The sequence below is a fragment of the Pezoporus wallicus genome, unplaced genomic scaffold (assembly GCF_028554395.1).
Source record: "Pezoporus wallicus isolate ANWC-B61680 ecotype Strahan unplaced genomic scaffold, APGP_CSIRO_Pwel_v1 contig_7505, whole genome shotgun sequence".
Lineage (NCBI taxonomy): Eukaryota > Metazoa > Chordata > Aves > Psittaciformes > Psittacidae > Pezoporus > Pezoporus wallicus.
In genome coordinates, this window is record NW_026638908.1 from 1 (window position 1) to 13,395 (window position 13,395).

General features: G+C 47.2%; 1 protein-coding gene across 2 annotated transcripts in view; it reads left to right on the forward strand.

Annotated features, from left to right (window-relative positions):
• Nucleotides 1-5,625: 5,625 nt before the first annotated feature.
• FOXO3 (forkhead box O3) overlaps nucleotides 5,626-13,395 on the forward strand; it is a 93,551-nt gene continuing 85,781 nt past the window's right edge. The window contains exon 1 of one of the 2 annotated variants that reach the window (XM_057413153.1): nucleotides 5,626-6,583. In XM_057413153.1, the coding sequence (XP_057269136.1) occupies nucleotides 6,008-6,583 (576 nt within the window). In that variant the 5' untranslated portion in view covers nucleotides 5,626-6,007. The remainder of the gene's footprint in view (nucleotides 6,584-13,395) is intronic. The other variant, XM_057413152.1, reaches the window with a different exon arrangement.

Consider the following 13,395-nt stretch of genomic DNA (forward strand, 5'->3'; position numbering starts at 1 on the left):
CCCGCCGGCTCCCCGCCGCGTGTGGGCAAAAGGAAGGTGTTAGAGTGTAATCATGGAGCAATTAACCGATAAGTGGGTATAAGTAAGCCCCTATGAGGTAACCCGGACTGGTTAAGTGACATGCCCAGGTTGCACAACGAGTCGGTGGCGAGGCAGAACGGCATTTGGCCGAACCAAGCGGGAGAGCTGGATGTCTGTCTTCACAGGTCCGTGGAGGTGTCTTGAGGGGGCAGGAGGCAAAGGGGAGATGGCTAAATAGCTCCTTGAATTAAAAAGTTTATATATATATACATAAAAGCAAACTCTTTACCAATATTTCTCAAAAAGTGGTATAAAAACACAGCCTCCAGTATAAGACTCGCAGTTACTGTTCTAGAAACTGCTGTTGCAAACATCAAGTTCTTTCATACCATTTAAGATGAATGTTAGAACAAAAAAAGGTGGAGTTTCTTGCTGGATTTTAGCATTTTGACTCATTTCACCCTAATGATATAAACTCAATAATCTCATGTACTCCAAAGTGTTCAAAAATGATGACACAAGCTTTCTGAGCAGCGTAATGTCAGCTTAAAAATCAGGTTGTAAAAGGTTTCAAAATGTGCAATTTGTTGTTTTTTTTTTCTTTTCCTTCTTTCTTCCTAGCCTTGAAAGTATACTTGGGTCGCATCCATGGTACATCAGGAACTTGGCTATTGGTTTAAAATGAGATGCTCCTTTAATGGGACTTTAAGAACAGGGATTTCAGGAAAACATCAGCCTTGCAGGACTCATAAATAAAGCTGAGAGAGCTGGCAAAACCACTATGCCCAGCTATTTGTGTCTATTATTAGGCATACAAAACACTTAGAAACCTACTTCTATCCATGAGAAGCTGAGAGTCTTTCTTGGCCTACAAGATGTGTGACATTGTGGCAATGAAGCTTCAGCAGATGCAAGGCTGCTACAATTACAATTTCTGAAGCTATAGGGTTGAATTTTCCCACTTCCTCAGCTTCACAGCTCCTTATTCAACCATTTCTGGGGGTAGGTTTCATTGTAAACACTGTTTCTTCCAGAAAGGTGATGCTGTTTTTTAGTGTGGATGTCTGCGGTCACTGTACTTCACACAGCACAGAAATGGGTCAAGAATTCTTTAGCAGTGGGTGCTCAAGTTTAAGTGTGTGCAGAGCTGAGTGCTTCCCGCCTTAGAGCTCAGTCCCCAAACTGTCAAGATCACTTGAGGAAAGAGTTCTTCTCTCCACAGTAGTAGTATCACTGTTTCCTTCTGCTACTGCGCTTCCTTCCCCTCCCATCTGTTACAGCGGTCAGCCAACCAGTTCACAGGCTGAAGTCCAGCTTCAATTGATCTTTAAATAGCTGTTCATCACTTTGAGGAAAATTTTATAGTCAGAACTCCATAGTCATCTTTGGCAAGCCCTTCATGTCTCCGTTGGCACACTTTGGACCCTTGCTCTGTGTCTCTCTGCCAGTCAGCCAATGTCCCTGTAATAACTGTGGAACCCATTAGCTAGTTTTAGCCAAATTGGGCAGAAAAGTTAAAGTCTCAGAGCATGAAGTTGGCTGGCTTATAGACAATGTTTCTTTCTAATCAGTACACAGGTTGCTCTCATCAGCCACAAAAACCTACTCTGCCCTTTGCCCAGTCTGTGTTCAAAAGACGTATTAGGGAACTGTGGGAAGAACAAAAAATGCACTGCAGAAGCTGCTCTCTCAGGGGGTGGCTGTGAGGGGTAGACATGCTTACTGCAGTGGGCACAGACTTTTCAGAGACCAGCTTGCAGGTGGCTTACAAAACAACCCATCATAATCTTCCTTGTGTGAAGTCCACATTGACAATGCAGCCATTGTTTCATATAAGTGCAATATAACATTATTTTATTGAGCAGCAGTACACTTTACAGCAGATTTCTATAATGATGTAATGACAAGAAATTCCAGGCCTGCTTCAGTTCCCTGAAGCAGTATGCCACAGGCCTCACATCCCATGCGTCCTGCATGGTCCATGTACGGCTGAGATCACTCACAGAGGTGACTTGGAACTGTGATCTCACCAGGTCCGTATAATCAGGTACTGTGATGGGTACACGTGTTCTCAGTAAAAACTGTTGCGGGAGTCTTAGATAACAGGTGATGATGTGGAGGAAGATGCAGCACTACCCTGAAATACAGTCTAAGTAGGCACAGTGAGTGAGGCTTTCAAATGGCCTCAGGGCTGGCCTAACTTTATTCCTCTTGAAGTCAGTGATAAAACCCCCATAAATTGAGCCTTTTTGAAAATTCCACCCTTCAGGCATTACAGTACTTAAGGGAAGAGACTGGAAATCATGCAGGCTTTAGATCCAATTTTGATCAGTTTTTGTATGTCTTTCAGTGGGCCTAGCCACTAAACAGCATACGAAGGGTTCTTCCGTTTTTCTGGTTTGCTCCTGCTAAGTCAAATGTGTAGGAACAGTTATACTGTGGTTTTAATTCTGCCGCTAAAAGCAACATCATGGGCACACTCATGCTGTGTGGAGTTGTAAAGAACTGGTACTGTGACTTATGGGATGAAGGTTGATATGCCAGTGAATTCTGAAAAGGGCAGGTAATCTTGCAGTAAAGGCCAAGGGCTGGCACTCAGGAGATCTAGTTTTATTTCTCATTTCTGACACAGGCTTCCTGTATGACCTCAGCACATGTAATTGCTTGGTGCCTCAGTCCATCATCTCTTTAATAGGGTTACTACTTACTTATTTCCTTTCTCCCGCCCTGGTCTGCCTTACTTAGACTGCAATTCCACCAGGGAGTGGAGCATTTCTTACCACGTGCAGGGCCTTCACCCGGTACAATGAAACCTAATGGCCATGCCTGTAGAGTAATGCAGTGCCAATTAAATAAATAAATGACGATTATAATATCATTTAGGACTAGATTTGTAGCTTGTTATCCAGCCCAAGGTCAAACAGCTGTTTTTCTCTGGACCCTTGAGTCCTAAGGAAGCACTCCATGGGGAGGGTTCTGCAATGAGCAAGATGAACCCCAGGCAGCAGCAGGTTTTGGGAAGAGGCTGAGTGTCGGTCACAGCTTCATGGCCAGCCTTCTCTGGGTAACTGCTGAAAGTCACAAGTAGAGGCTCTTTGGAGGTGTGGTGTTGGATGGACTAGGCATCCTCTCATCATGCACGGCCTTGTCTGATCTCGGCTCCTGGATCTTCATAGCTACCACAGCTCTCCTCCCCTACCAACTGCTAAATCACACAGACCAACACCAGTATCACGACTGCAGAGAAGCTAGTGTCTTTCTGAGCTGCCTTGCATTCCCCGAATTGTTACAGCAAAAGCTGTGGCAGGGCATACAACATCGTGACCCAAAATGGAGCTGCAGTGAAAATTATTTCCATTACTCGAACCTGCATTCATTCCGATTAATTCAATGTCTCCTACTATATTTAGGTAACTAAGGATTAATTGTATGCATGCTGAAATGTTGTCCCTTGTAATAAAATCATGCCGAACTATTCCTAACTTAAGTGCCACTTGAATTTGAAACCTAACTAGACCCTGAGGGCCTTAGGCCTTACTTAGCGGGATGTGTAAGGCATGCAGGATCAGGGCCTTGCTTGTCTTCTAATAAAACCTAATGCTTTTCAAATCTCATTGCTTGTCTATAATGCTAAATAAATCAGGAATAACTTAATTTGTCTGCTAATTGTGCCCAGTGACGCTCCAGAAGCACACCTACTTCTCAATACCTGCAGTGGTCTGTATCCAGTATAGGAGACCACACTACTGTTGTGCTAAATCTATAGTTTAGGTCAATACAAAGCTAGGTGAGAACTGATACAGCTATGCTGCTATGTAATGTATTTATAGCTACATACATATTAATAGTTTTATGTTCCTTGGCTACATATTAATAGTTTTATGTTCCTTGGCTTTGTGGGTCACCCCTTTATCCAACCCGTAATTAACTATGTCTTCAAGTGAGCTACTTTGGAGGGCTTTCTGCTAGGGCATGCCATCCGAGGAGAAAGTACAGCAGGATTATATTCACATGCAGACATGTCTGAACATGCTCCCACATCACCCACAGGGGGAATGGAAGTTTTAAAATAAAATTACTAAATTGGACTCCAAATTTAAAGTTTACCAAGTAACTCGTGCACCAATAACTTGTGAAGAGTGCAAACAAGTCAGAAAAGAATCAGCGTGCTCTTTCCCCACCGTGACGGGCAGCCAGGGCCCGGTTTACCGAGGTACAGGCACTGCGCTGAAGCTGTGCCCCTGGCGGGCCAGGTGGGCCTGACAAGGGCAAGAGGCATGCATAAGCGATACCTCTGGTTCTGCCCCTTAAAACCTAGTAAGAGCAGGGAGCCGGAGCTAACGCAGCCCTTGGAAAGAGTTACAGTATGCTTCGAGACCTAAGCGCTTCCCGCCGCCTTCCCGCGGTCCGAGCAGAGCGGCACGGCCCCAGGCCCGGAGATACCGAGGGAAGGAGAGCAAGCAGAACCCACCACCCCCGCGTCTCTGCAGGCTCTCCTGGTCTCCCAGCCCCGGCGGCTCCCCTCGGCCTGGCGCTCCCGCCCCATTGGGGCGGCCCCTGAGCGGCACCGCCCGCCCTCCACTGGTGGGCGGGCCGTGCCGTGCCGTGCCGTGCGGTTAGGTTGAGGCTCCCTGCGTGTGTCTATAACTTTGTGTTGCTGCCGGTGGTTGTTAGGGGGAGGGATGTGGAAGCTGGTGGCGAGCAGGGTGACAGGCTATTCGGGCGGGCGGCGGCGGGCGCATCGGTTGCTTGTCGCCGGTTGCTCGCAGAGGGAGCGGGTGGCTCGCTGCTTCCCCCTCCTTCGCCTTTAAAGGGAAGGCTCCTCGGAGCTGAAGGCGCAGGAGCAGCAGGAACCATGCAGCAGCGCTGCTTCTTCCTCCCGTGAATTTGGAGCTCGAGATCTGTCGGTGTGGAGGTGGCTGTTGATTCTCCCCCCACCCCACCGCTCGCCCGCCCCTCCTGATGTGGCTCTCCCTGCCTCTTCTGCCTGCGCTTTTTAAATGACTTGAGTGAAAGGGGGGGGAAACTGTCAAGATGGCAGCAGCAGGAGCAAGGAGGTTATGAATGTGGTGTTGATGCTGGAACAAAACCTATTCTCTTTGGCAGCCCTAGGGAGGACTTAATGCTTCTGGACCTGTTGGAAGACTGCGATTTGATTTCTTCCCGTTGTGTTTGCTTTTTCCCTGCGAGAAGAAGGATTTATTATTATTTTTTGTTTAACCGACCAGCCCCCGGGGTGGCCTTTTACCGCCCCTTGCTCCGTCGGCTGTGAGATTTTGGGGGGGTTGCTCGCATGTGGTTTGGGGGGCACCGCAAAGTGACAGGCTTACGCTAGTATGCAGTTGGGTGTATGCTAAGACTTCTCCTCCTTTCAGGGCGTTCTGAAGAAGGAAAAAAAGTCTTTGGCGTAATCCGAAGGACCCCTCTCCCTGCCCTCCTGCCGAGGGAGGGCGCAAAGGACCACCCTACTCCCCCAAAAGGGAAGATATCTGCGGAAGCGACCAGGAGCGAGCTCGGAGGCGGTGGGGGGTCGTCTCCTGACTGGAAACAGTGCTGTTCCCGCTGGAGCTACTTCTGCATACGCATGGAGTGAAACATAAACAAACGCACACGGGCACCGCGGGAGCGGCCACCGCACCGCCGGCGCGGAGGGCACCTCCGGCACCGCCCGGCCCCGCGCTGCCCGCCCTGCGCTGCCGCTCCGGCTCCTAATCGGATTTCGGATTTTTTTCCCCCTTTCCTCCCTCCTCCTTCCCCCACCCCTCTCCCCGGCGTGCGCAGCGCCCGAGGGCAGCGGGCTCCGGGTGCGGCGGAGCGCCTGCCAACCCGTAGCGGTGAGCGGCATGCCCGCTCGGCGGCCCCCCTCCTGCTAGGCTCCCGTCGGCACCGAGGAGGCGGCGGAGGAGGAGCGGGGTCTGCGGCCGCCCGCCCGCCCCGTCGCAGCGCTCCCCCGCCGCCGCTGCAGCCACCCGCGGGGGAGGCCAAGATGGCAGAGGCGTCGCCCCCCACCCCGCTCTCACCTCTGGAAGTGGAGCTAGACCCCGAGTTTGAGCCGCAGAGCCGGCCCCGCTCTTGCACCTGGCCCCTGCAGAGGCCCGAGCTGCAGGCCAGCCCAGCCAAGCCCGCCGGCGAGCCGCCCGCCGACGCCGCCTCCATGATCCCCGAGGAGGAGGACGACGAGGAGGAGGGGGGCGGCTCGGCCATGGCCGTCGGCAGCACGGCCCCCGCGGGCAGAGAAGCGGCGGCGGCCACCAGCGTCCCGGAGGAGGCGGCGCGGCTGCTGGCCCCGCTGCCCGGAGCCGGCCCGGAGGGGCCAAGCCTCTCACCCGGTGGAGCGGCAGCAGGAGGTGGGGGGCTGACCGGGGGCCCGGCGGCAGCGCCGAGGAAGTGCTCGTCTCGGCGCAACGCATGGGGCAACCTCTCCTACGCCGACCTCATCACCCGCGCTATCGAGAGCTCCCCGGAGAAGCGCCTCACCCTCTCCCAGATCTACGACTGGATGGTCCGCTGCGTGCCCTACTTCAAGGACAAGGGTGACAGCAACAGCTCGGCCGGCTGGAAGGTGAGGAGGGGTCCAGGGTCCGCGGCGAGACCCATCGCGCCGCCCCGACGGGCGGGCTGCAGCGGGGGATGCCGCGGCTTCCTCCGGTGCAGCCGGCGGAGTGCTGCGACGGGCCGTGCTGCTGGTCGCCCTGTTCCCTCTGCTGGTTTATTTATTTATTAATGAAGGGAGGGGGTAAGAAAAGTTTTGTCTCTTTCCTGTTGTTGCGTGCAGGCGGTGAGGGCTCCTAACTCTAGGGGCAAGGAAAACGCTGGAGCGGAGCTGGCTTCTTTCGTGCACAAGCACATAAGCAGGGGAAGAAGAAGAGGAAAAAAGAAAGGAAAAATATTTGTTATGGTGTGTGTGGTGGTGGTTGTTTTGTTTTGGTGTGGGGTTTTTGTTTGTTTGTTTGGTTTTTTTTTTTTAGAGTTAGACGCGCCTTCGGTGTAACTCGTGCTGGAAATAAGCAGAGTTGCTTTTGTGCAGGGTCAGTCTGAGTCTCAGAGCTCAAATACAAAATGACTATTATTTTCGTCTAGAAAAGCCCCAGTGGTTTCCCCACACGTTCCTCAAAGGCAGTAGAGGGAAATTCGGGTCTTGACATTTCTTCCTAAAGTTAATCAAAGCGTGGAGTTGTTGGCTGCTCAGCCACGGGAATGCTTGTTTTGTGATTCTTGCGGTGCCAGTGCATGAGGGCACCGTCTGCTGATAAATCTGACCATTTTCTGTCCAGCGCTGGGAAGGTTAGCAGCTAAGATTACTACTGTTTTAATAAGTAAGAAAAGAAAAACCCACCTGTTTTTGAGGCTTGTTTACTCAGCATGTGCAAAAGCACGTTGCAGGCAGGCAGGGTTTTACTCTCGGTCTAGGAAGGCCTACCAGGAGCCCGTGCTGCACCTAAAGCATATTTGAGGTGACTTTCAGAGCTGCTTTTTTTCTTCCTCATTTTCCACATCCATCTATTAGTGTCTGTTGGATGCTGAAATGTCACGTACTCGCTGCTACGCAGAAATACAGGTGCTACTTGATGTCGATGCTCTTTGCAGAGGGAAATCCCGGTATGGCTCAGTAGCTGCCAAGGGCTGATACTGGCAGCATCTGCGACAGAGTTTTTGAACGGATGGCTGAAGGCGAATTTGCCGGGGTTTTATTGTGTTATAGAGAAATTACATTGCTTCTTTCAATCTCTCTAGCTTTGGATCGGGGGATAACTTAGCGTATATAAGTCAGTCAGAAGTACTGTATGGGTGAAATGAAACATTTCTGGCAGTTTTCATATTAGCAGCCCTGTTTCATGTTTTGGTGCCTGAGTAGGACTTGCTGCTAGGAACTGAAGTACATCTGTGTGATCTTTTCCTTTCCAAATGGAGCACTGTAGAGAAAGCATTTCACAAACAGACTTGTCTCAGGCTGGGGAAAATAGCAAAGTTTATCAGTGGCACAACTAATTCAAGACAAGGCTTTTAAAAACAGAGATCCCTTTTATAGCTTTTCCGTCTGTATTAGGTGTTGAATTTTGGTCTGATTTCACAAGTGTGACATGGAGTGTGATAAAGGGTTACATCTTCTGATGACAGCCGGTGCCTTTCATAAATTGTTTGGTTTCATACAGAAGCAGTGGCTGGAGATGTCATCTGCTATGTCAAATGAAGTCTTTTTATCTGATACTTCGAGTTTTCAGTAAATTCTGGATACCTGATTGAAGCGAAGACTTGTCAAACAATGGGGCTGATACTGTTTCATATGAATTTGGTGGCAGAGCTCCCATTCGTTTCAGCAGACGCAGGGTCTGGGCCATAACCTGAAGTGCTTACGTTGATTAGTATGCTTAATACAGTCACAATTTTTCTGACAATTTACACTGTTAATTTGATATTGATTCCATTGCTGAGCAGCATTAACTGGTACTTTGAGCTAATTAAAATGTTAAAAACTTGGATCCCTTGAGATTCCTCTGATATAATTTAGTTCAGAAGTTTCTCACAAACCTTTAAGATTACTTTTATCAGGAGATGCTTGCATACTGGTAGCAGAAAACTCAGCCTCCTTAATGACTGTGAGGTGTCTGGAAGTCTGGGTGAGGCGTTTTGACTGTATTAACGGTGGGTGCAGTTGTTCACAGGTAGTAGGGGCATGCTGAAAGGGGCTAAGGAGAGGTCAGGAGCTAATAATTTGCCAGGCATCCAAAACAGCAAAATTTAATTCCTTAGCAGGGCTAGAGTTTCTTTTAATGTATGCCTGTGCATTCAGAAGAGGACTGTTTCAGAACAGGACTATTTCAATTTCTTAGCTGGAACATAAATTAGTTTGTGCAAGAAGAAACACCTAAATAGAGACTCCATCTTAGTCTCCTGATGCTGAAACACATTAGATGTTATTATCATCTTTGTTTCCTTCACAGGTAATGAATATAACTCTTCAGGAACTCATGTCAGCTTTTCACACCAGACTTTTTCAGATTGCTAGTTACACCGAGATTTTAAATGAACGGAAGATAGTTCTGTATCAGGAGGCTTTTATCTTAATTTAGAATATTTTTACACAGCTAAATTCATCTTTGAAGGCAGCAGGCCCATTTAACAACGTTCTGCTCTGGCACTGAGTGGGAAAATTGTCACTTTAAACAAAGGGAAGAAAAGAACTTGGTTTTATTATCTTAGGTGTTATTATATATGAAATATTAATCTGTTTCTAGTGTGCTGTTTCTAGTGAGATGTGCTGAATACCATAATCCATAAACATAGCTGGGATTATACCCCTCAAAATAATTATTTTAAGAGCTATGAAGTTACAACTATTGCTTTTTCTTTCTTTTTTTTCCTAGGGCATTAAAGCAGAAGTGACTATTTCAGATGTGGTTAGGAAGGCGTATATTACGTTTCCGCTAATTTAGATGAGGTTTGCCCAATACACACCCCAACAATCTCCTTTGTTCCCGGCCCTGGTGGGACATCAGCTAACCTAATACTGCCTGACAGCTAGCTAGGGCAGTAGTGTGCGGTGCATTGCTGTAGAGCTGGCACACTGTGGGCACTGTCATGTACCACGGCAGCCAGGTTTGATACAGCCCTGTGTACTTCCAAATTGCCAGGAAGGGTTTAGATGCAATCTAAATGTATCTTCAGTATCTTCAGTAAGTCTTGAATACTTATGGGGGGGTGATATTTATATTTATCATCAGTGGAGGGGGGCAAAGGTATGAGGGTGAGCTGATGAAATGCAATGCCAGGCGGCAGTTGCAGGTAGCTCCACAAAACTTCTCAGTGACCAGATCTACCCGTCTGTCCAAATTCAGGTATCCGTTACACTGTCAGTGTCCTGCAGTCACAAAACTAGTGTGCTGACTTAAAAAGCAGGTGGGGTCTCCCCCTCTCCACCCTGAGATATTTTGGATACTGTAACTCCACTGAGTAATCTTGAAATAGAAAACTGAAGCACCCTTATGCCCATGTATATAGTAGGGGTGCCTGGTTTCACTATAGCTTAAGTACTTCCACATCTCTTCCTATAATGTTATTTTGTAATTTCTTGCAGCACTGTCTTGTGAAACAGTCTTTTCTACATGAAGAGTACACTAGGGGGACTATTTTCCTCTTTGTTGAGCAGTATGAATCTGGTCCTTCATAAACAGATACCAGCAATTCCCAAATTTAAATGCAGCTGATTTGCTTTGATTCAACTTTTTTCATATCAGAAGTCTGATTGTTTTACACCTGTTGGATTTATCTTCCTTACGAAAGATAAATACAAGTTTCTGGGATATTTGCTCAGAAGAGGAGATTTTTGTAAACTTTTTACGTGGACATTTCATCATTTCTCACCATGTTTTATTAACCAATATGTACTGATGGGCTGCAGTCCCTTCAGCGCAGCAAACGCACGAGTCTCTTCCCCAGTTGTTGAGACTTGAGAAATTTGCCAGCGATGTAGACAGATGTCTAAATCTGTTAGCCAGATGCTGATACGCAAGATGTGTCGGACTTTTTTTATCATCTTTTGCGAAGGATGTGGGAAGGAAACAACACCACTCTGTTCTTATTTCTCTTTCTTCGAAGTGGCACCGAACGTCTTTATCAGGAGAGGCAGCGGAAAACTGGAGTTTGCATCAGTTTCATTTTTTTTCTTCATTGTCTTTTTTCTTTTTCAGGCTGTTTTCCAGTTGACTGCTAGCATGAATATTTTCCCAGCCTTCTATTCTACTTTGTTTTTTTCTAATTTTGAGCTGCCTCATTCCATCTGTACAGAAGGGTCTGAGGTACAAGCTGTAGGCTGATTATTTTAAGTTTTGATCTACACAAGCAAGCACGGGTTTAAGCATGTGAATGGATCCTTGGGGCTTCACTTGGATTACTTGTGTGCTTAACCCTACTGCTTAAGCATCTTACCTGATCAAAGCCTTACTATGTTGTGCTTTAACAAAATGCTCGGTAACATTTCTAAGTGAATTTTGTGCTGAGCAACTTAGAGAGATGTGTGGTTCCAGCCCCAAAGTTGAAACTGCTAGATTTAACAAGCTTCTTGCATCAAAGAGGAACATTCTTCAGTATCAAAGTAACAAATGATTTCTTAAACTTTCTGGTAGAAACCATATGTAGATATTAGCACACATTATTATTTTATATCTGTAATGTACATCAAAGATCTCGCTTTTCCCCTTCTCATGCAGGCAGGTGACAGCTGTTAGAGGAGAGAAAGAGACATGGAGTATATCTCCCAGAATCACTGACTTTGAATCAGAGTGTGACAGTGAGGAGCACCTTCACTGAAGGACTTGTTAAATGTAGATATAAACACATTGCCTTGGTGAATGTCATAAACTGCAAGGAGTCACAGGCTCTGATAAACCTAACTTTTTATGTGAATGGGAAACCCCCAGTGAGTGATGCTGGATAGTATCACTGTCAGGTAGACAGGTGTGATAAATAGTGGAATCAGTGTTCTTCAGTTCTTTAGAGACAGAAGGTTACCTAAAACAGTCACACAACATTAACATTGTCTGAAATCAGTTATTAGTGTCACTATTTAAGCATATTTAAAATAGAAGCTTGAGAGTCAGAGGTTTGGCTCCTACACTTACCTGTGTGTTTGAAAGTACACGGTTATTGCTAATAAAAATGAAATCACCTTAGTGGCTTTAATATCTGCTGTATTGTACTGGGTTGAACAAACACTGAGACTATCAGGCTGGGGAGGAGAGGTGTCCTGGCACCCCTGCTCCAGGACATCCTCCCTCTGCATGGTTTTGTCTTTGTAAAGTGAGCAGTGTTTTAACACACGAGGCCATTTTGTATTCGGGTCATTTTGGTGGTGCTACACCACTTTGCTGTAATCCTGGGAGATTAGGGGAGGCTGGGCACGTGCTGGTGCATTTAGAAAGGCAAGTGATTAGGGTTAGCCCAGTGGTTTTGTGAAAGCTCTTTGTGCTGACGTGGGCAAAGTAGAAACCCGGAGTCGGTGGTGTCCCTTACAGAAGGCAGGCAGCGCTGGGGCTGGTGCAGCTCCCCCAGGCCTCCCTGCAGCTGCTGTGCTGTTTTCGACCACGTTGCATGGTGTGTATGGGGAGAAAAATGCGAAATAACCCCAGAAAACTACAGTGGGGGTGCTGGGTTAGAAGGGAAGCTGAAGGAATTGCCTTGGAAATAAGGAAAAACTGAAGATAACCAGCCAAAGCATTTCCCTAGGTGGCAGCCTCCTAAAGGTGCCCTGCAAGATTTTGGCAGCCAGCTATTTTGCGTGGAAGTACAGAAAATCTTTTGTGAGGATTGTTTCTTATTTGCAATGCAATTACAGTGGGTCTTAGTGTAGTGGCAGCTTGCCAAGGGAGAAACTGAAAGTGTTTCCTAAAGCAGGTTGTTACTTAAACTAAAATCTTTGCATGTTCTTGTTTCTCTCCCACTTTTCAAAAAGCCTTACTGCTATCTCTGTCACAGAATATGTGCCCAAAGGGCAGGGTTATAAAATAGCAGTGTTAGTTTCTTTAAACGGCACAAGGCCCTCTGCATTTTGAGGCACACTCTCTTCTGGAGGAGGGCAAGCTCTGAGCATCCTCGTGCCAGTGTTCTGTTTCCCCTGCTGTCAAAAACGGCATTGGTTCCCAACTCAGTGCTGGAAAGGGACCGCAGCCTTGCCAGGTCTTGGGGCAGGAGGTGCATCCAGGTCCTGCAGCACGTAGCGAGCACCCCCGTAAAGACCTGCCTGATAACACAGTGCTCGGGGATCTGCAGGGTTTTTTTGATGTGGCTTTTCTTGGGGCTGACAATGTATATGTAGCGCAGTGGTTCAGGAGCAAAATAAAGTGTTCAAGTAATGTGCACAGTCATTCAGTTTTTGGTAGTGCTGGCTCAGCACTCCACGGGTTATGTTAAGATTATGCTTAACCTTTTATCTGCTCTTTTTTAGTGCTTCTACAAACTTAGACTGTTCTTTTCTGTTACAATTTCCTGAGCATTGCCACACACACGGTTTGGAAAATGAGGTGCATTTAGCCAATTTATGGCCTGACATATGTTAATTAACATTAATTACCTGCTTGAATAGTCCATTTAGCTCTTATTATTAAAAAGAGGCTTGTCTACAGAAGGGGATTTTCCTTCAGAGTGAGATGTTTTGTTCTAACTTGCTTCAGACAAAGTCAGGATGGGGTATCCTGTGCTTTTCTGCACGACTGTACCAGTTTCCTGATGTTCCAGTTGTGTGTGTGTGATACGATTGCAACACTGACAGGCACCAACTCCTTACCCCTTTGTATCTGACATTTTCTTGACATTGGCTTAGCTTTCCCAAACAAACCAGCACATTTCCAAGCTTTTTTCGCTCCTCTGATTGAGGCGGCT